At 38.4% G+C, this 21,942-nt stretch overlaps 1 protein-coding gene and 1 long non-coding RNA gene across 3 annotated transcripts in view; one reads left to right on the top strand and one right to left on the bottom strand.

Annotated features, from left to right (window-relative positions):
• Positions 1 to 15,632, top strand: part of KDM5A (lysine demethylase 5A) — a 97,680-nt gene extending 82,048 nt beyond the window's left edge. For both annotated transcript variants that reach the window (XM_013046431.2, XM_004773709.3), the window contains exons 26-28: positions 1,465 to 1,685; positions 4,177 to 4,587; positions 11,131 to 15,632. In XM_013046431.2, coding sequence (XP_012901885.1) covers positions 1,465 to 1,685; positions 4,177 to 4,587; positions 11,131 to 11,337 — 839 coding nt within the window. In that variant the 3' untranslated portion in view covers positions 11,338 to 15,632. The remainder of the gene's footprint in view (positions 1 to 1,464; positions 1,686 to 4,176; positions 4,588 to 11,130) is intronic.
• On the bottom strand, positions 15,470 to 17,909 carry LOC101672110. The gene is made up of 3 exons (XR_200899.3): positions 17,760 to 17,909; positions 17,500 to 17,597; positions 15,470 to 15,565 (listed from the first exon to the last, which is right to left on the bottom strand). It is a non-coding gene; the product is annotated as an uncharacterized LOC101672110 (long non-coding RNA).
• Between the last annotated feature and the right edge of the window lie 4,033 nt (positions 17,910 to 21,942).

Here is a 21,942-nt window from a genome sequence, read left to right as displayed (position 1 = left end):
ATTTTATTTATTTGACAGACAGAGATCGCAAGTAGGGGGAGAGGCAGGCAAAGAGAGAGAGGGGGAAACAGGCTCCCCACTGAGCAGAGAGCCCAATGGTGGCTGGATCAGGGCAGAGCCTGACTCTGGGCGTGATCTCAGCAATCCTGAGATCATGACCTGAACCAAAATCAAGAGTTGGATGCTTAAGCAGCTGTGCCACCCAGGCGCTCCAGACTATGAATCCCTCTTAAATGTACATCCTGGCCATGAAATGCTTGTAAAACCTGAAAATGCGATTTTGATTAAGAAAAGCTAAGTCTCCGGGTGCTGGACGGCTCAGTGGGTTAAGCCTCTGCCTTCAGCTCAAGTCATGACCCCAGGGTCCTGGGATCCAGCCACCTTTGGGCTCTCTGCTCAGTGGGGAGCCTGTTTCCCCCTCTCTCTCTTTGCCTGCCTCTCCCCCTACTTGTGATCTCTGTCTGTCAAATAAATAAAATCTTTAAAAAAAAAAAAAAAAAGAAAGAAAAGCTAAGTCTTTGTATGTACTTTATGTTACTAGGTGGTAACCTAAAAAAAGTTACATGGAATTATTGAATCCTAGTAAGAACCTTAGAGGCCTTCTAGTGCCATCTCTGTTTATATAAAATCTCTGATAGGCCTCTATTTGTTCATTACCACTTGTCGAGGAGCTTGTCGCTTTTTGAAAATATTCATTCTTGTTTTGGAAAGTGTGAAGTGTTAGGGATTTCCTCTTCCTTGGTAGATAATTGCCCTCATATGTCTACTTTGCTTTTCCCCATTGAAAATATATCACACTGCTTTAGGTCACATGTCTGAGAAGTAAAGGGTGTTTCTCTTTTCATAGTAAAATTTAGGATCTTACGGAGTGGCATATTACTGTTGGTTTATCAGGAGGATAGCAGCTTATTTTTATAGGGCACCTCATGTGCTTAATCTTTTGGTCCCCTCTAAAGTGGAGAAAAAATAAGAGATTCTTTCCCATTCTCCTTCCACTGTCAGTCACAGACTAAAGAATCAATAAGGAACCAATTTTTTTAAAAAATATTTTTATTTATTTATTTGACGGACAGAGATCACAGGTAGGCAGAGAGGCAGGCAAAGAGAGAGGGGGAAGCAGGCCCCCTGCTGAGCAGAGAGCCTGATTCGGGGCTCTATCCCAGGACCCTGGGACCATGACCCGAGTCGAAGGCAGAGGCTTCAAGCCACTGAGCCACCAGGTGCCCCCCAATTTTTTACTCTCAACTAATTTTTTAGAGTGGGCATTAGAATTCTGGATCTTTCTGTTTTGTATTTTTTTTGAAGATTTCATTTTCACTTTCATATGGATACAGTGAATTCAGATATCTAGAGTAAGTACTGGAGGAGGAGGGACCATTCTCTTAAATACTTACTTTCGAAACATGACATATTTTTTCCATGGTTTTCATTTTTTGTTTTGTCTTATTTTGTCTTATTGGAAAGGTTCTAGCACCCCAAGGAAACAACCTCGGAAGAGCCCTTTGGTGCCCCGAAGTTTGGAACCTCCAGTATTAGAGTTGTCACCTGGAGCTAAAGCCCAGCTGGAAGAACTTATGATGGTTGGAGATCTCCTAGAAGTATCTCTGGATGAGACTCAACACATTTGGCGGATTTTGCAGGCCACACACCCACCCTCTGAAGACAGATTCCTGCATATCATGGAGGCAAGGAGTTAAAGCTTACTTAAACAGTGGTTTTAAAGTTTTTTAGAATGCCTTGGTTCTTTGGAGGTGCCACATATGCCAGAATGGGGATGGCTGAGTGGGTAGTACTATGGCTGTCCTCCTTTCCTATTAAGCCAAATGTAATTCTGCTTTATGGTCTAATTGCGATTTTATGTAATATTTTGGGGGGGAACCAAACGCCATTTCCACTAAAAAGAATGGAGGATACTGAAAACTCTTAGTTTTTCTCCTAAGGAAGGAACAACATCCTTAGCCCATACTCCCACTGTTGAAAGGCCCAAAAAAGAAGGTGGAAGAAAATTCAGGTGGAAAAAAAAAGGCAAGGGGAGGGCTAAATAGGGGAGGCACAAGGGAAGAAGAGGGGAGGGTTAAACAGCAGATTGGGTGGGAAAGAAAGTCTGCATTCATATATTAATACTTAAAGAGCAGTTTGCAGTTTATATAGTGTTTTTATATCCATGATCTCATTCTATCCTCAGTATAAATAATCCTGAATGGATGAGAGAAAAGGATAGACCTATTTCTACATATTAATAAAGGGTCAGAGATGTGGAAACTTGGCCTAGGCCACACATTTATTAAAAACAGACCTGGATTCCAACTGGGCATTTCACTTCGAGTATTCTTTTCATTATTCTTTTCCATTACTTACTTTGATGCAGTGGAATGATACGGTGTCACCAACAGTTGATACAGATAAACTTGGCAGATGATAGTTAGCTTTTGGTTTGGAATTCAGATTAAAGGTAGCCTGATTTAGATACTGTTTTCCAAAATACAAAGGGTTTTCTTCACATCCATTATCTCATCTGATCCTCTTTATTTTACACATAAGCAAACAGACTATTGAGAAGGTAAATATGTAGTTTGAGATGTGGTAGACTTAAGACATTTATAATGCAGTGTTCTGCATTCTGCAGTTTCTTAGGTTCTCATCAAAGATTTTTCAGTCTCAAATATGTCACAAAATGAATTCTCAGGTGGTATTTAATTACAAACGTACATGTTTCACTATTTATTTTTCTACCTCCTCCTCTTCTGAAAGTGTGCTAGACACACTTTCACTATTAAAAATTTTTAATGCTGGGGCACCTGGGTGGCTCAGTCAGTTAAGCATCCTGACTCTTGTTTTCAGCTCAGGTTGTGATCGCAGGGTTGTGGGATCCAGCACTGCACTGGGCTCTGTGCTCAGCAGGGAGTCTGTGTGGGGTTCTTTCCCTCTGCCCCTCCCCCATTCTCATGCACTCCCTCTCTCTCTCCCCTCCTCAAATAAATATAGAATCCTTAAAAAATTTTTTAAATTTTAATGTATATTACATCGGCAGATAGTAGAAATTGGAACAATATTAGAAAATTGAAAAATAAGGGTTTTTTTTGCTTTGTCACATCAACATCTCTAGCCCTTGCCAGAGTCACTATATGTAGTGAGATCATGGATACAGTTTTTTGTCTTGCCAACAATTTTAATAACTTCTTAGCCATTGGGAATTATGAGTTAATAAAGAACTGTCGTAGTGCTAAGTGAAGACCAAGAAATTATTACATTTAATACTTTTAGCTTTATATATATGTTTTATCTCAATTAGAGGTGCTACACATATACTGATATAGCCTAACAATGATCTTTTTTCCCTATTAAGCTAAAGTCACATGTTTTCTACAGGCTTTTCTTTATTTTCTGTTTTTATTGAATATTACATTTTTTTTTTTTTTAAGATTTCATTTATTTCTTTGACAGAGAGAGAGAGATCACACAAGTAGGCAGAGAGGCAGGCAGAGAGAGAGGGAAACAGGCTCCCTGCCGAGCAGAGAGCCCAATGCGGGACTTGATCCCAGGACCCTGAGATCATGACCTGAGCCGAAGGCAGTGGCTTAACCCACTGAGCCACCCAGGCACCCCTATTACATTTGTTTTCTTAAAATGTATTTAAAATATCTTTATAACATTTTTTTTAAAGATTTTATTTATTTATTTGACAGAGAGAGAGATCACAAGTAGGCAGAGAGGCAGGCAGAGAGAGAGAGAGAGGGAAGCAGGCTCCTTGCTGAGCAGAAAGCCCGATGCGGGGCTCTATCCCAGGACCCTGAGATCATGACCTGAGCCGAAGGCAGCGGCTTTAGCCCGCTGAGCCACCCAGGCGCCCCTCTTTATAACATTTATTGTGTTCTAATGTACCCAACATAAAATCTACCATTTTAATCCATTTTAAGTATATGGTTCACTTGTCACTAATGGCATTTACGGTGTTACACTATTGCCATTGTCCATTTCCAGAACTTTTGAATTATCCCAAACAGAACCCCCACACCCATTAAGCAGTAAGTCCCATTTCTCCTTCTTTCAGCCCTTGGTAACCTCTCTTGTCTTTCTGTCTCTGTGAAGTTGTCTATTCAAGGTACCTCCTACAAGAGAATAAAGCTTTTTTAAATGTCTTGCTTTAAAATTCTTTCTAATTTGATATTGTTGAAGGATGACAGCATGGAAGAGAAACCATTAAAAATAAAAGGAAAAGACTCTTCAGAGAAGAAACGGAAACGGAAGTTAGAAAAAGTAGAACAACTTTTTGGAGAAGGAAAACAGAAGTCCAAGGAGTTAAAGAAAATGGATAAACCTAAAAAGAAGAAATTAAAACTAAGTGCAGAAAAATCAAAGGAGCTGAATAAACTGGCCAAGAAATTGGCAAAGGAAGAAGAGAGAAAGAAAAAGAAGGAGAAGGCTGCTGCAGCCAAAGTTGACCTTGTGAAAGAGACTACTGAGAAGAAGAGAGAGAAAAAGGTGCTGGACATCCCCTCAAAGTACGACTGGTCTGGAGCAGAGGAGTCTGATGACGAAAATGCCGTGTGTGCCGCGCAGAACTGCCAGCGGCCCTGCAAGGACAAGGTGAGCTCTAACTGTATCCACCCCCCTGGGGGAGAGGCCAAGGAGCAGTAGTCGGGAGACAGAAGCCTGATGTCATGAGAATCTGGTTTTGATTCCAGGATTTGGGCTTCCAGCAGAATATGTTTTCTACAGTTTCTATAAACTGTTTTTCATTATGAGGCTCTTAGGTCAGTGTGCTTAATGGAAGAAATGTTGTGCTTTAAAAATCATGTACCTGGTGAACATAAGAAGACCAGAGCAGAGAGAAGCTATGTGATAACCCTGGGTAGCCGTGCATTTCATGTGTGGTTGGCATAGCGGGGTTCAGTGTAGTCCTTGAGTCCTTTTGCCTTCCCTGTAGGGTGACTCAGAGAACTAAATACCTTGTCAGTCAGTTAGTCACGGTGGCCTCAAAACATTCTGAGCCAGTGTTTTAAGAGCTCTGGCAAATTGTGTTAAAATTTTTGTTCTAAAGACCTAAAACTAAGGGGTTAAAGCTTCACTTTTGGTCTGTGTCTTACACACACTCAGGCCTATCTGCATTCTTCTAAAATGGAATGAGATTTTTTCCAGACACCTTGCAAAAAATAATTAAGACCTTTGAAGATACTATTTTAAAAGTTTTGGCCCTAAATTTTAAGTATAGTTACTACATGATGGCTGTTCTTTTAGGTAATACTGATGTTAAGAATTTTTGAGAAAGATGGATAGATTTTATGAAAAATCCCAGTTCATTGAATGACTGGAGACATCTGTTATGGTTCCCATCCAGATTAGTAATTCATAGTTCTAATTTTATTTTGCTCATTATACCACTTGATATTTAAAATTTTATTACCTCCTCAATTTGAATATATGAACAGAATAAATATAACTGCATCAGTACTCCCTTATTTCCCTCCTCAAATACGTGTTAGAGCTTGAAGAGGTCACCTTGTTCAGGGTCTTCATTTTACAAATGATGAAACCAGGACTCAGTGAAGATAAATGATGACAGCTGGGTTAGGATTCACTGTGACCAAAGTCATAGTGCTAAGTAGTACAAAGCCAAAAGTAGAACCGAGGTTTCCCTCCTGAGACCAGGTTTTCTTCATCCCCATCCTACCGATAATTAAGATGTAAGTACAAAAACATTCCAAAACTAAATGACACTTAAGACTTAAATTATACTTACTGTTTTCCACTTATTTTTGGAAAATGAATATATGTTGGTAAGAAACATATCCCCATAGTCTAACCTTCCAGGGACAATACCTATACATACTTTAGTGTGTTTTCTTCTAGTCCTTTTTCCATATAGTTTATTTTATATCATGTCATACTGTCTCTCACTTTTGTATCTTTATTGATTTCATAAATATGTTTCTATTTTATAAACATTTTTAAAGTATTTTAGTAGCTACATTATATGTGTGTTTGTATTTTTCTTTCATTTTAAATTTATTCTCATCTGAATTTGTTCAGTAAAGAGGCTGATGAAAGGCTGTTTCTCTTTGGGTACTGAAGTATTGGCAGCTTAGTGTTGGCAGAACCTTCTCCCTTTGTTTCTTTTCTAACTGATTTTGTGGTAGTATCAGACTGGCAGCAAGAAGTGGTGTTTCTTTTTCAAGTTTTCCTGTCATCCTTCCTACAATGTTTATATCCATCATGAACCTTTTGCTCTCTCTTTTTTCACCTTTTCACTTAGTAATCTTTTCCCTCTCCTCTGCTCAGCATTTTAAATATCGCTCAGGTCATCTGTTATCTTCCTGTAGCATATAAACACTACAGGAAGTTTTTTTTCTCGTCTGCTATGAAATTGTTAACACATGCCCTGCATATTCTCAGGGTTATGAGAATAAGAGGAGATAATCTCTATGAAAGTACTTGCTAACAAAATGCAGTGTTAAAATGTGATGGTTATATTTGCTCCTAACATTAAAGGTATCTTTTAAAACCTACAAAGTTTTCTTAATAGAACAAAAGGAGACTTAGCTGAACATGCAGATAAAATGTCTGTTTCAAACTGTTCAAGCACATGCAAAAGTGAGGAAGGTATATCTGAACCTGTCATCATCCTACATAAAAGAAACTTAGTAAATGTTGTATTTCTGTAATGTGTTTAATTTTAAACAAATTATTTCAGATTGTAAACATTTTGCCTATTGTTGCTGTTTTTGCAGTATTTATGGTTCTCTAGGTTTGTTCTCAGCACTAGTTTTACTAAATAAAAGGTGTATTTCTTTAACTGCTTTGTAAAAGAATCTTACAACTTTCTCAATGTGAAGTATAGTATTTCTCTAAGAAAACATGCATGACACATATCTTCAGAACTAAATGATAAGAAAAGAATGTTTTGAGAGAAGTCTATGCTCCTTAAATGTCATGCAGCAAAAATAACTTCTTGAGTTTATTCATATTTAGGTAAATGTACATTTACCATTTTTCTAACCAGTAATAATATTCCTTTTCCCCAAAAACGTGCAGACTGAGAAGACTTTGAAGGGCTACCTGAATATATATAGGCTCAATTTCAGGATGTTTTAGAAAGAGAAAAGAAAAACATTTTCAGAATAATACTGTAAAGGGCTTTAGAAAAAACTGTCTCTTCCATCATTGTCAAATTAACCTCAAGGTGAAATTAATTTTAAAAAAATGAGTATTTTCAAAAAATTAGTTTTAAGGTTCAGAATCTTTTTTTCCCTGAGGTCTGCCCCTTTCATTCATTCTTAACTGTTACCAAGAGTAAAACAAGTTAACTTGAAGGAGCAAACTCTTTCAAGCTAATATTTAGGTAACTTTTTTTCTGTATAGAGTAAATACTTAATCATCTTATTTAGGAAAATAGACTTTTTTCCTTTTTTTTTTTTTTTAAACCAAACTCTTCCTGTGGGCCTTTTCCATATCCATTACCACTTCCGTAAGAAGTTTGGGATGGTAAATAGAGATTAAGTTTATAAGCCTGTGTTTCTCACATTTATTATTTGTTAGTCATTTTCATTTTAAAAGATTTTCATGGTGATGCCTCAGCTATAGTGTTTGTGTTACTAGTTCATATCTCTTTTTAAAAGCACAGATAATCAAAGGTTGGATTACCCTGAGTGTGTGTGCAATACACACACACACACACACACACAAATTATGGTGACATGGAAATAGGCTAACCAATTGTTCCAATTTGCCTGGATTTTCTTAATTTTAGCAGTGAAATTCCTGTGTCTTGGGAAATATCAATCTTGGGCTGGCTAGGAAGCTTGGTCCCTTAACGTTGAGAGCACCAAAAAAATAAACACAAGGATTCTGAACATTGTTATAATGTACTTTGAATAAATTGTTTTAGTTTTTTGTATCTGGTTTTCGCAAGGAATCTTGGGTGAAGTAGAGTTGAATGCCAAAATAATAAAAGCTCAGTAAGGGGAACTAAGCTAAGAATATCACTACCTCTCCAGGCTTGCTTTTTTCCCCAGTGCAGTAGTATGCTCTGCAAAGTGAACAAGATATTTTTAAGGGTAAATTCCAAACCATATAGCAAAACATGCCAAATTAACATTATTTCTTGTATTTACCATATTTCTTTTTTAAAATTTCCCCAAATCGAGCTGCTATCTGTTTGTACTATACTTCTAAATCTCTTGTCCTTTGAGATTTGAACAACTTATAGCTTTGAAGTTTTTTAATTATTATTTTTGTGATTTGATAAGTAGCTCTTTTGAAAATAATGAAAGGGGAAGTGACTGTTAGAACTTAATATGCAGTCAGCCACATTCTGTGTTCTTGTGTCTTCAGGCACTATATACTCTGTTGCCCCTGTGTCAGAAATCATTAGTGGATTCCACTGACATTCCAGACTTCAGTTTGCTTTATGATCCAGTGGGCCTTTTCAAACAAGAATAGCACTGGATTTGGTTGTTAGTATGTGAATGTGATTAAAAATAATAATAAGGGGTGCCTGGGTGGCTCAGTGGGTTAAGCTGCTGCCTTTGGCTCAGGTCATGATCTCAGGGTCCTGGGATCGAGTCCTGCATTGGGCTCTCTGCTCGGCAGGGAGCCTGCTTCCCTCTCTCTCTCTCTCTCTGGCTGCCTCTCCATCTACTTGTGATTTCTCTCTGTCAAATTAATAAATAAAATCTTTAAAAAAATAATAATAATAATAAGATACTTGTAAGGGAAGAACTGGGTTTTTTTCCCCCTGCTCGATTATTGAAGTGAACTGTTACGTAATCCATAGGCTGGGGTAGAATCTGTGTACTGGTGAATATCTCAAGAAAAGTTTATACTTTTTTGGAATGGTGGGAGAGCTAGGCTTAGGAATGGATCTCTAGCCAAAATCACGAAAGAGAACATGTCTTCCTTACTTGCGAGAGGTTGGCAGATTTAATTTGAGGAAACCTGGAACCCAGTGAGTGTAGTGAAGAATTAGATTTTAAGACACATGGAACTGCTTTTCTTGGCAGCAGATAACTGATAAATTAGGAAATTTCTTATTCTGTGGATTAGCATGACTGAGGACTGGACTGGAGTAAGAGGGTTGGAGGTAGGAGTAGAGTTGTCTCTTGGTTCAGGGTGGCATCATAAAGACGGCAATACCTGAAATTTGGGCAGCTCAGAGAAACAGATCATCTTCCCAGTTCTCTTTACCAGCTCAAAGAGCCAAAGCACTTACCATCAGATTGGCATTTTGTAAATCTTCATAGCTGTACTACCTGTAGTTTTAGTTTGTTGCCCAGAAGTCGTTTATCTCCCCTTTCTGTCTTTCACGTACTAGTTTGCTGCAATAGGAACATTTTGATCAATTTTCTTTACTACACAGACTTCAGAAGCTAAATATTACATAAACAACTTCAGAACAAAAAAAGGATTTGTTTTAGGACAAGTTGTTAAATGGCTGTGAATTTACTAGCAAACAGTATCACAGAGTGCCAGGGACGATCAGATTTAGGGTATATAATTACCTAGAATCTGACAGAAAATGTAGTCTTAAGGCTTGTACCCCTAAGATATTCTGAGGCTGTAGGTTTGGGATGGGTCTCAGCCACACTTCTAACAAACACAATAGGTAATTCTATGCAAGTGCTCTACACATTTTGAGAAACAGTGCTGTAGGCAGTTATCCAAGGTGCAAAATGCTTTTTGTGTAAGATAAGGTAATGAGTCATGAAATCGTGATCTTAAAAAATGCCTCCAGTGTCCTAGGCAGTGAACTAGCTGTTTTGCCATATACTATTTCATTTCTTCCTCTAAGTAATCCTGTAAACAAGATGTTATCTCCATTTTGCAGATGAAGAAATTGAGCCTTAATGAGATTAAATTATTAGCCTCAACCCATACATATCAGAACTCAAAACTTGAGACTGAATTCAGTAGTCTTCATTTGGCACAACACCATCTCTTAAGATCTGGAACTCTAGAATAAGAACAGTAGAAGTAGAAGCAGAAAGATTATTTTGACCAATGATTTTTCCCATGCTAAATCATAGTCATAAAACCACTAATGTGAATATCATCATTTTGATAATTTTGGAAACTACTCCCTTTCCCTGACACTTATTTACCTAGCCAAAACCTCCTCTTCTTTCTCATAAGCTGCACTGAGGTACCTATTATACCCTTTCATGCCTCTTTGTTCTGAAAACTGGCAGAGCCCAGTGTTGTAAGTGGCTTTGTAAGTTGCCAGTGAGATGATCCACTTCATACTGAGGAGTAGCTCTTTTAATCTTAAATGTTCTCATCTGCTGTGACATCAGCTATAAAAACTACCAACAATCACCCTCCAAATACAAAAGCCCCAGATCACTTTCTTGTTATCTCTAGGCCCAAGGCTTAAAGTCACCAAACTACAGTCGTTGTCTAGCCTCACAATATTCTCTGGAGGGTCAAAGTTTGCTTAGTGTCCACTACTGACCTATCAGTTATACAGACTCTAATTTGAAACCCCAGAGTAATCTATTGACCTGTGACTTTGACTGTTTTAATTGGATAATTTGTAAGATTTGACCTCTGATATTTGCTAACTTTTTATAGGGAGTTGTATTTGTAACGGAAGAAGAGAAGAATAAAAAATATTAGTTTTAAAAGTGGCCTATGTGACTGCTTTTCTAAAAAGGTATTTAATGCTCTTAGTACTTTGGCTTATCTCTTTGAAATAAAGCTAATACACAGGATTGCCTTCACATTGTTGTATTCTTCCTTTCTTGATCAATAATTGCATTGTCTTAGAGCCTAGAAATTGTTAATAGCTAAAACTACTTGGCTGCTCTATTAGAAGTTCCTTTTTTGTCAAGTTTTTCTCAAATATGTTTTTACCTCAAAAGGAGCCCCGGGTAATTATGAGGTAATGGAGTACCTAAGAGGCCCAATTTTGTGGACATACTATGGTAAAATAGAATTTGGGGGTATTAACTTCCCAATTTCTGTCTTTAAAAAGTAGCCCCATAAGAAGTCATTGTCTGACTCTGGACGTCCCAATTATTTGCTATCATTTAAGCCAAGAAAGCTCTTTGTTTTTTGTTTGTTGTTGATATTTTTTTTCCCCCTGAGGCTTAATGTTTATGTGACCTAAACATTCCCCAATCTTGTCTCCTACAGGTAGACTGGGTACAATGTGATGGTGGCTGTGATGAGTGGTTTCATCAAGTTTGTGTGGGTGTATCTCCAGAAATGGCTGAAAATGAAGATTACATCTGTATAAACTGTGCAAAGAAGCAAGGGCCAGATAGCCCAGGTCAAGCACCACCTCCTTCCTACATAATGAGCTACAAACTACCAATGGAGGATCTTAAGGAGACCAGTTAGCAGTTGCTGGGTTAGTCTGGGACATGGGGAGAAATGGACCACGTTGAGACCTTAGTCATCAAGTAGAGTGGTTTAGATCCACTCAGAATGTTGCTTCCAAAGACGAATGGCCTTCAGAGAAAGTCCTCTGAGCTGACTTCCTCTTTGCATGGTCTGTGTGATCTACATTCTCTTCAACACATCTATGCAGAGGGTGTCTTTGGTACAGCAGCCAATATTTCAATTTGTCTCCTCTGAGTATGGTTTGTTACTTTACAGCCAGACATGTGATTGAGCTCTAGAATGCTGGTTGGCATTAATATACTGGGATGCTATCAGGGCGTGTAGGATGTGGCTCATGGCCAGTTGGTATTAGTTAGTGGAGTACAACCTAGCAGCAGCACCATCTGGAGGTGCCGATGACTTGGCTCTCCTTAGGACAGTTGGAGAGGAGTGAGAGTACCACTCCCCTTCTGCTGTTACCTGGCATATAATGCCCTACAGATACAACGATGGGAGCAACAGGGCCAGAGTTAACTCCTGTTAATCATGGGATAGTAGCCAGCCAGAGTCTAGATCCAAGCTTGTTCATACCAAGAAGAAAACCCTAAGTGAGAGGCAGATCCCCTTATCTTCCCAAGGAGAGGAGTATGTCTTCTAGTTCAGAAATCTGACTAGATTGGATTCTGGAAAGAAGAGCTTTTCTCATTTCAAGTCAAGGAGCCCTTTTTTGGCTTTGAGAAGTCTTGCTGTCTTGGGTCTGCATTTTAGAGACGAGCAGGTACATGGATCCAGGCTCCTGCTAAAGAAGAGAAGACAAGTCAGAAGGTTTTACTGAGACACAGTGATGCATGCTTTTCGGGGAAACCTTCATTCACAAGTACCAGATACCACCAGGCTTCAGGCATGGCCATGAGCAAGACCAGCAAATAACAGCTTTTTGCCTTGCAGCCCTGACCCCAATGTCTGCTATTTCCAACACTGGCAATTTCTGATTGTGGCCCACAGCAGATGCTGTTGAATAACACCATGGCTTCATCAGAGAATGTGGGGTTGTAGCACCTCTGGGTGATAAAGTTGTTTTAGTAAATCCATTTTTAAAAAAAGAAAAAAGGACTTGTTTTTACTTTTTTCTAAATGTCTCTGACTACTGACTGTTCTATAAATAGATTATTTTTCCTTTTTTAATACACATATATGAATATATAAATATATATATTTACTGTTACCAGCAGCATATGACAGAGTTTCAGCATCAAAAATCCATTTGGGGGCTTGCTTTCTCTTTTTTGCTTTTCAATAAAGAAATCCCATTCCTTCCTTGTAGTACAAGGAGTTAGCACTTCCTTATCCGTCCTAACCTGACCAGATTTTCCATGTTGTTTTGTTCAAATAGATTACATTTCCTTTGTGTGTTAGAACTTGTCCCTATCTGTTGGGAAACTTGGTCCTACTATTTCTGTGGTGGCTGTTTTGTTTTGTTTTTGTATGTGAATGTTTGAAACTATGGTGCTGTGTTCTCTTTCCTCCTGTTGTGTTCTCTATTCTTGTTAAGGTGTTAGGTAAGCTGTATGGAAATGTTTATTAGAAGGGGACTCATCTTTTTTTAAAGGACAAAAAAAAAAAAAAAAAAAAGAAGAAAGAAAAAAAACCCTAAAAGAAGTGTTTGGTCTTCACTATCCTGTGTCCCAAATCTGTGGTTTGACTTAATTCATTTTCTTTTTAAAAGGGAGGAGCAAGGTGGGCCTAGAGAACAGCTTTTCCCTTTTGGCCCCAATCTCTTTTAAAGAAATGTCTTCTAGTAACTAGAAGTGAAATGTACTGTCCAGTTACAGTTTGAGTGGGTATGAGATTTAACTCAAAAGGCATCTTACTACAAAAAAGCAAAAGCTTTCCTGTAAAACCCAGTTTCTGTAAATGCATTCTCTGTGGTTCATACTACCTAATTTTTAGTCATTCTTCCCTTAATCTTATATAACATTTTTAGTATTTTGACCTATTAAGAGGTTCATAAATGTCACTGTGCATGATCTCGTGTGTATATGATTTAAGATTTCAGTGGATATTGCAAAGTAACTGTTAACCAATTTCATAAGTTTTCATTTTGCCAATCTGTGTGAAGATATTACTTAGTTAAAAATTTTATCTGGTTATAAAAGAAAGCACAATATTGTTTGCCTTTTCATCCTCTCTGTAAAGATCTTCAAATACTTGTGAGTAAAAATATTGGAGTTTTAAGTGATGGCTGCCTGGGTAGACTACATTTAAAAATATTTAATTTTTCTTCCTAGTCACCTGTTAGCTTTACTCAGCCATCAGTGGAGGGGCATGAAGATGCTGAGAAAGATGGCTAAGGTGCTCTGCTTCTGGATTATGGTGGATGGATATAGATGGCTGTTTAGGGAATAATTTATGTCCTTAATATGGTATTCACCTGCTGGAGATGTGAGAGAGATGCCAGGCAGTCTTCCCCCATGAGTAGCTCCCTGTTTACCTTCTGGTATTTTGAAACTTAAATCTATCATTTAGTTGATACTGTGAGCGTTTCTGTATTTATTTGAAAGTCAGAGGATTTGGTCTGACTCTTGACCATAGATTTAGACCAAGGCTGAGAAGAACAGATGAGAGAAATTAATTTTAAAAAATTTAAAAAGGGATAGAGAGGGAGGGAGGAAGAAAAATGAACATACACAAGTCTGTAATTTTAATGAACTAAGACTCATCTATTTAAAGTCATGCTGATGTCCTGATATAATATAAAACATTGTTTTCCATTAGAGGAAATTACTTACTTTCAACTTACTCCATTCTTCAGTGTTGTAACATTTTATATTAAAACTTGATTTAAAATGTTCCTTTACCCTTCTCTCCAAAGTTGCAAATTTTCACCATTGGTATTTTAACTTATATGTTAATTCTATCAAATGTATTTCTTACTACCTTCATTATAGCTATGTTGGGGAAGGTTAGAGAAAGAAAAATGAAAAAAATGCTATGTAAGTCTTTAACATTCTCAAAAGGGGTAGGTCATTGGAGCTATGCAAATCCCCAAGTTTACAACTGTAACATTAGTAGTTTGCTTTCTTGTTGGCAGAAGAGGGGACGTTTTCTTCCCACAAATGTTTTTTTACTTACTGATAGTTACTTCAACAAAGCCATGTTGAGATTTAGATGCTAAGGCTCCCTTCCTGAGTTGCTGCAAACCACCTTTGCACTGCATGATTCAAATTTGTGCCTCAATAAAATTACAAATTACTGTATATCATACTTTGAATAATTGAGAAGATGAGCATTAATTCTGTGAATGCCTACCATGTACTTATTTAGTAATCAGAATCTTAGCAAAGGCTAGCAGGCCTGTAAGATTAGAATAATTTTACCTGTGCTTCACTTCTGTTCTTCTCTGCTTTTGTCTTTGGTGTCCAAAAAACTGTCAGTTTCTTTGCTTTTCTTAATTTTAAGATTCTGGATACAGTTTCAGTACACATAAAAGAAACTCCCTGCTTGTCAATATTTTAATTCTGTAGTACATTTGTGAGACTATCAGCCAGTACTTAAAATGGGAAGATGAAAGGAGAAATTGAGAAACCCCTTCTTTCAAACGATGGGACTATCTGCTTTTTAAAGGAGAAAGTGACGATTTGGAGTGGGATTTAAAAATTATAAATTGTGAAAGAATTAAGCTGTTAAAGTCCCACATAAACCAGGTTCAATAAAGGTTTACATATGGAACTAGCTTCGTATGCGTGTAGAAAGTTGCTTTTGCAGTAGGTCTGTTAAACTAAATTTTTAAAAGCAGGCAACTGATTTGTCTTTTACCTTTTGAACCCCGCCCCCCTTTTAAAAACTAAATCATATCATTACTTCTTTGGATATGAATGTGCCAAGTGATACTCAAAACATGAGAAGGAAAGAATGGGATGTGAATATGTTTTGGAATTGCAGTCTTCTCTTGGCCTGGATCATATCCAATCACCACTATGCAATGAATAATGTGCACTGGGAAAGGAGATGCTGGGTTCAGATGGAGCCTGCTTATTCTTACTTTTGCAATACTCCAAGATTTCTGAACAGGAATGTCTTTTGTAAACCTCAAGACCCTCTACTGATTATTCTCTTACGTATTTATTTACCTGTTAGTGACACACTTAAATACAGACTCTAATTTACCAGGGTTTTTGGTGGTGCCTTATGAAAAGTATAACTTGATTTCTTGTTTTTTGAGCATGTTTTCCATTTCTTTTGTTTTCTGAAAGAATATTAGATACGGTTATTTGCATTACATCTGAAAAAATAAAAGAAGTTTTGTGTGTGTGCTCAGGTTCCCCCCTACTCTGTCATTTACATTGGTGGCAACTCTAAATGGTAACCAAGTAAAGGTCAATTTTGGTCATGAGTATTGATCCCTGGGGAAAACTGGCAAGTATATGAGAGCCGCTTTCAACCTGTGCCAAAGCAGTTTCTAATATTGCAATTGCTCTCTATAAAATAAAATACCGGCCTCAAATAATTTGATCAGTGGTGTATTTAACCTATTCCTGAGAACAGTGTTTTCAGAAAGTGTGAAGTGGAAGAAGTGATTCCAGAAGATTTCAGCTCTCCTCTGTTTTCAGCAAGAATCCAGCGATGACCAATGGACATTTCCCAGCCTGTGATTCTTGAGCAGTTTGTTCCTTGCAGCAAACCAGTAATAGAGGGAAAATGAGGAAGTACTATATTTTGGTCTCCTAATGCTCTAAGCTAGTTCAAACTGCAGCTGACTTTAGAGATTGCATTTTTTACTCATTGCTGACGATACCAGGTCATACAGGCATTGCTGAAAATGTTTCTGCTTTCAGTGAAGTTGGCCTCAAATATGAAGTATGTGAGTGTGTATATGTATGTATGTATTGGTGAGGAAAATTGGTGGAAGGAGGGGGAAAAAATCTGGTTATCTCTTAAATTGAAAAATATTTTTCTTACCAACAAAAGAAGACCCCTGAAATTCTATACAGTGACACATTTTGTTTAAGAATTAATGTGGGATCCTCCCAGTATAGCAAATATTTCATGGGACTTTAGCATTGTGGTTGATATGAGTAAGTTGAAGAGGCTGAATCTTGGCCATTAGCCATTAATTGGGAAGTCAGCAGTTGATACAAGGAGAGAAAAGAGAAATAGAAAAAAAACTATATTATATGAATAAATTTAGAATGATTTTGGAATTTCTTATTTTTACCTATTTATTCTTTGAAATATATTTCTGCACTACTTTTAGTAGGAAGAAAGATTTAATTCACATTTCCATGTAGTAAAGTTCCATGAAATTCTTTTTTTTTTTTTTTTTTTTTTTTTTTTTTTTTTTTTTTTTTTTTTTTTTTTTTTAAGATTTTATTAAGATTTTATTTGACATTTAGTAAAGTTCCATGAAATTTCTTTACCAAAGATTTTTCCTAACCTTGTCTTTGGAGCTAGGTTGAATATCTTATTAATGGGAAAGAAGGCACCACAGGAAGTCTAGAAAATGGCTTAATGGATCCAGCTCGTAAACCTTGTATTAAGGAACCCTGGTGGGTTTCCCAGAATATGAAGCCAGAATTGTTTGTAGTTTACAAAAACAAATGAACAAAAACTTCAAAAAGATGAGGACTTTAGGATTACATAAAGTAAAGAACAAAGATTTAGGAGTCAAATAAATAATGGGTTTTAGCTCTGCATATGATCTTATATTAGCTTTTTAAAAAAGATTTTGAGAGAGAGTGAGAAAGCATGAGAGAGGGGAGGGTCAGAGGGAGAAGCAGACTCCCTGCTGAGCAGGGAGCCTGATGCAGGACCTAAACTTGGGACTTCAGGGTCATGACCCGAGCCAAAGGCAGTGGGCCAACCAACTGAGCCACCTAGGCGCTTTTATATTAGTTTTTTTGAGACTGGGTTTTCTACCATGTGCGGGCTAGTTTGTGTGGATAGAAAGACATTTAAGTTACAGCTCCTCCCCTTAGAGTGAAACAGAAGATGATTTTTAAGGATGTTTCCTACTAAAACTTAAAGAATTTCAAGAGGCAGATGGACTTTGGACATGTCCAAATCTCTATTTATTGATAGATCTATTCAGTACTTCTAATGAGGGAATATACAGACTACAATGAGTATTCTTTTAGAAAATGTAAATATTACATACTTAGTCACTTACATATTAGAGCTTACCCATAGTCTTCACTTGAGTCTGAATTTTGCAGAGCTTATCAGGCACTTTTATGTAAGTACCAAGACTGGCACCTCGCTGTTCTATCCAGTGCCCAATTCTGCGGAGGGAAGGTGAGAGTATCAGATACGTTTAGACGGACCTAAGTGTACCACTCCTCCTCCTGAATTGGTAGGTCTTAGTATTTTTCCACCACTCAAAGCAAAGGCCTCTTCCCTCTCCCTACTAGGCTGCACTGTGCTGAAACCAGTAGGTCACTCACTGGTCTTTAGTCTTGGTACGCTGCTTTAGTCTTTCTGGCCTAACCCTGCCATCCTCTTGAGTTGGGGGCTAAGCTTTGTTGAGACACAAGATTGTTGTCACTAATACTCTTTGGAACCCAGAACAACCGTTCAAGCACACCTCGTCTTGATCAGGGCTCAGTGCTTCTATTTATTTTGTCATAGACACATCAGAGTTCCAGTTGGAACATTAAGGCTGGGTTAACACCCTTGGTTTCTCCTCTTTGTAATTCATTACTGCCATCTAAAACTGGTGTCTGGAGGGGGAGGGTGCTGGGGTGGTTCAGTTGGTTACGTGTCTGACTCTCGTGTCTGACTCTCGATCTCAGCTCAAGTATTGATCTCAGGGTTTTAAGTTCAAGCCCCATGTTGGGTGTGGAGCCCACTTACAATAAAAGAAAACAAAGGAAGAAGGAAAGAATAAATGATAGAAGCCTATCCAGTCATCAGTGTTCTCTCCTTGTATTCAATTGCTGTTACCTACTATCCCCAATTCGTGTTCCCATTGCGGCCCTTTCTTAAAACTTCCTGCTTTACAGAGGGACACCTGGCTGGCTCAGTTGGTAGAGCATGTGGCTCTCTTGGGTTTGTGAGTTCAAGGGTGCAGAGATTTTATATATAAAAATATATATATAAATGGAGATTTTAATATATATATTATATAGATATTTTATATAGAAAAAATATATATATATAAAATTGAGACTCTGGTTTCCCTATTCTTTTGTGAACTTCCCTACTTTTTCATTAAGTGGAACTTGGCTCTCAGCCACATTTCCTTAGGGCTATTTCAAGTTGAGGGTGCTCATTTTCTCACTTTACTACTACAAGGTGTGAACTGGTAGGTTATAAGGGCTGTTGTGCTTATGCTGTTACTGATTGCCACTGCCACACATTGAGGCCTCTGATATTCAGCTGCACCACCATCTATCCTCATTACTGTCATCACTGGTTATTCTTCCACATTTATGGAGGACTTTGATGGTTCATGTGCCTCTCTGCCTTCATTCCTACCGTTATTCGGGGCAGTATCATTGATGACTTCACCGTTTCTGGACCTCCATCTCCAATAATCATTTTCACTCCATTTAGCAAACAAATTCTAAGGCCATATGTTGGACTCTCAAAAATTTCTTTTTGGGGGCACCTGGGTAGCCCAGTCAGTTAAACATCTGACTCTTCATTTCCCTTCAGGTCGTGATCTCAGGTTTCTGAGATCGAATCCTACATTGGGCTCCATGCTGGCTGTGAAGTCTGCTTAAGATTCTTTCCCATTCCCCCTCCTTCACCTCCACCCACTTCCCTCTTTCTCTCTCCCTCTCTCTAAAAATAAAACAATTTTAAAAGCCTTACTTCTGAAATGTTAATGTCTAGGATCTTAATCATACTAGTCTGATTTTTAACATCTTGTCCTTTGATCTCTTCCTCTCAGTATATTTATTCTATGACCTTGAGAAACCCCAGTCGCTCTTCCCTTTCCAATCTCAGTTCACTCTGATGAGGGAATATTCAGACCTATTTTGAATATCCCACCCTCTATCTTCTCCATTTAGCCTAGGCTGCATGGCCTATCTTCTCATGGTGTTTCCCCGTCACTCTGGCCCTGTAGAACCGATTTCTGGATCATTTCAGCCATCTGACTTTGCCCTTATGGGCTGCTGAATACTACCGAGTACACACCACTGATTGGTAGCACCACAAATGGACTCACGTAGGTGGGCTCTTAAAGCCCCAGTGGTCCAGCAACCCTTCCATTTTTAAAGACTACTTCCAACTTTCACTGAGGTCAAATCTCCACCCACCACCTCCTCCCTCAGCAGAGGCCTACCCTCCTAACACCTATTTGAGCAAATTAAAAGCTAAGGAGAGCTCTGAGTCTCCCTAGTCACCTATATCATCAACATCTTAAAATAGTTTCATCAGAGGCTCTTCTCTGTATACCCCTTTCAGATGCCCTAGTTCACTTCCAGTTACCCCTTACTACCCCTTACTACTTTTATTTGGATTTTTCCCAAATCAGTATCGCCCATGCTTGCCTTCTTTTGCTCCTTAACTGTCTGGTAAGCATTTCTATTTGTATTATTTCAATCACTTTAAACTCATTGTGTCAAAAATCAAACTTCTCTTCCCACCCCCGAATCAGTTTGTCTTTACTCCCTCCAAAAGAATAGCTCCATGCCCAAGCCAAAATTCTGTAAACCATCCTATATTCTTTCTGACCCCTCCCTTCCTGTATGCAATTATCTCCTCTGTTCCCATTGTGATGCATTAACTCAAGCTCTCCTCCATTTTCACCTGGATTTCTGCACTAGGCTTTAGTCTGGTCAAGCTAGTTTAATCTTGCAAATTACTAGAATGAATTATCTAAAGAGCCAGTCAGTTCAACACATTGTCCCATGAGAAAAACAAACAAACAAACAAAACTAAAAAAGAACCTACATTGTCCTATGGAATCTGCCCATTTGCCTTTCTAAGTTCATCTCTTTCCGCACACACCCTAAGTCACTGCTTCAGACACAGATGTTGGTTTCCTAAGCCTTTTCTGGAATGCTCTTCTAGCTCTCATTCTCAAGATGCCAGTTTAAACGCTACCTTTTCAGGTGCCTTTGTTCTCTCACAACAGCTTGTCCTACTCCCTTATGGGACTTGGCAATATGTATTATATTTGCTTATGAGTTCTGTGAGGCCAGAAGCTTTGTTTCCTTCATCTCTTTGTACACACCAACTAGAAGAACCCCCCGCATATGGCAAGCATTCAATAAATGACTTGAGTGAATGTTGTTTCGTGCCTTTGATCCTCCGTATATATTGTTATCTCTCAGTATACCGAACTCTATGTTTGAGTTGCCATGCCCTCATCCACATTGCCTCCCATTAAAGAACAAAAATTCAACTGAGTAAATATGAAGATCTGATTGGCTTATTAAATGATTCATGAGGACAGCATCCTATCTAGCCAAGTTAAGAGGGAAGCTCTGAGGACCTGTACAAAATGGAAATTTTTTTATGGGAAGGAGGGTGGGGCAATGATGTTATTAGCAAAAAAAAGAAAAAAAAAGTATTTCAGAGAAGGTCAAACAGTTTCCCTTAGGGGGAAGATCAGGAGGTCTCAAGCTGACTACCATATCTTCTATTGGGGAGGGAGGGATAGAGAGGACCCATGTGACAGATTACTTCACTGATGCTCGCCAGAAAACTCCTAACTGACTGATTATGACTACTTCTCTGAGGGAGGCTGAAACTGCATTAGATTAGGTATTAAGTCCCAGTTTGGTGATTTGGCCTGACACAAGTGACTCCATGTTGGGCCTATGGTTGTCTTTTGAAAAGTCCTCATTCTTTGAAATTCAGCTCATCCCCAAAACTCTTTTGAGAAGTCTTCAGATTAATCCTTTCCTCCTAATCTGATTTAGGTGTCCTTTCATGGAGCTGATAGCATTTTAGATTATACAGTGGTTCACAAAGTGTGGTCTCTGAACCAGCAGTATCAGCAACACTTGGGAATGTGTTTAGAAATCCACATTCTTGGGCGCCTGGGTGGCTCAGTGGGTTAAGCCGCTGCCTTCGGCTCAGGTCATGATCTCAGGGTCCTGAGATTGAGTCCTGCATCAGGCTCTCTGCTCAGCAGGGAGCCTGCTTCCTTCTCTCTCTCTTCTCTCTCTCTCTCTCTGCCTGCCTCTCTGCCTACTTGTGATCTCTCTCTGTCAAATAAAAAAAAAGTCTTTATAAAAAATAAATAAATAAAAATTAAAAAAAGAAAAAAATGCACATTCTTGGGCCCTGCCCCAGACATTTTGAATCAAAACCCTGGGGGCAGGGCCCAAAACCTGCATCTTAACAAGCCCTCCAGTTTGTTGCGAAGTTTGCCGAAATTCGAGAACCACTAAACTGCATCATAGTCACTATATTTATATCTCCAGCTTCTAGCACAATGCTTAGAACAAGTTTATTGTAAAGATTTTCCTTATAGGGGCGCCTGGGTGGCTCAGTCGTGAAGCAGTTGCTTTCGGCTCAGGTCATGATCCCAGGATCCTGGATTCGAGCCCCACATCGGGCTCCCTGGAAGCCTGCTTCTCCCTCTCCGACTCCCGCTGCTTGTGTTCCCTCTCTTGCTGTCTCTCTCTTTCTGTCAAATAAATGAATAAAATCTTTAAAAAAAAAAAA

The sequence above is a fragment of the Mustela putorius genome, unplaced genomic scaffold, assembly GCF_011764305.1.
Source record: "Mustela putorius furo isolate JIRA1106 unplaced genomic scaffold, ASM1176430v1.1 tig00003988_pilon_pilon_pilon, whole genome shotgun sequence".
Lineage (NCBI taxonomy): Eukaryota > Metazoa > Chordata > Mammalia > Carnivora > Mustelidae > Mustela > Mustela putorius.
This window is presented reverse-complemented; position numbering and strand designations above follow the sequence as displayed.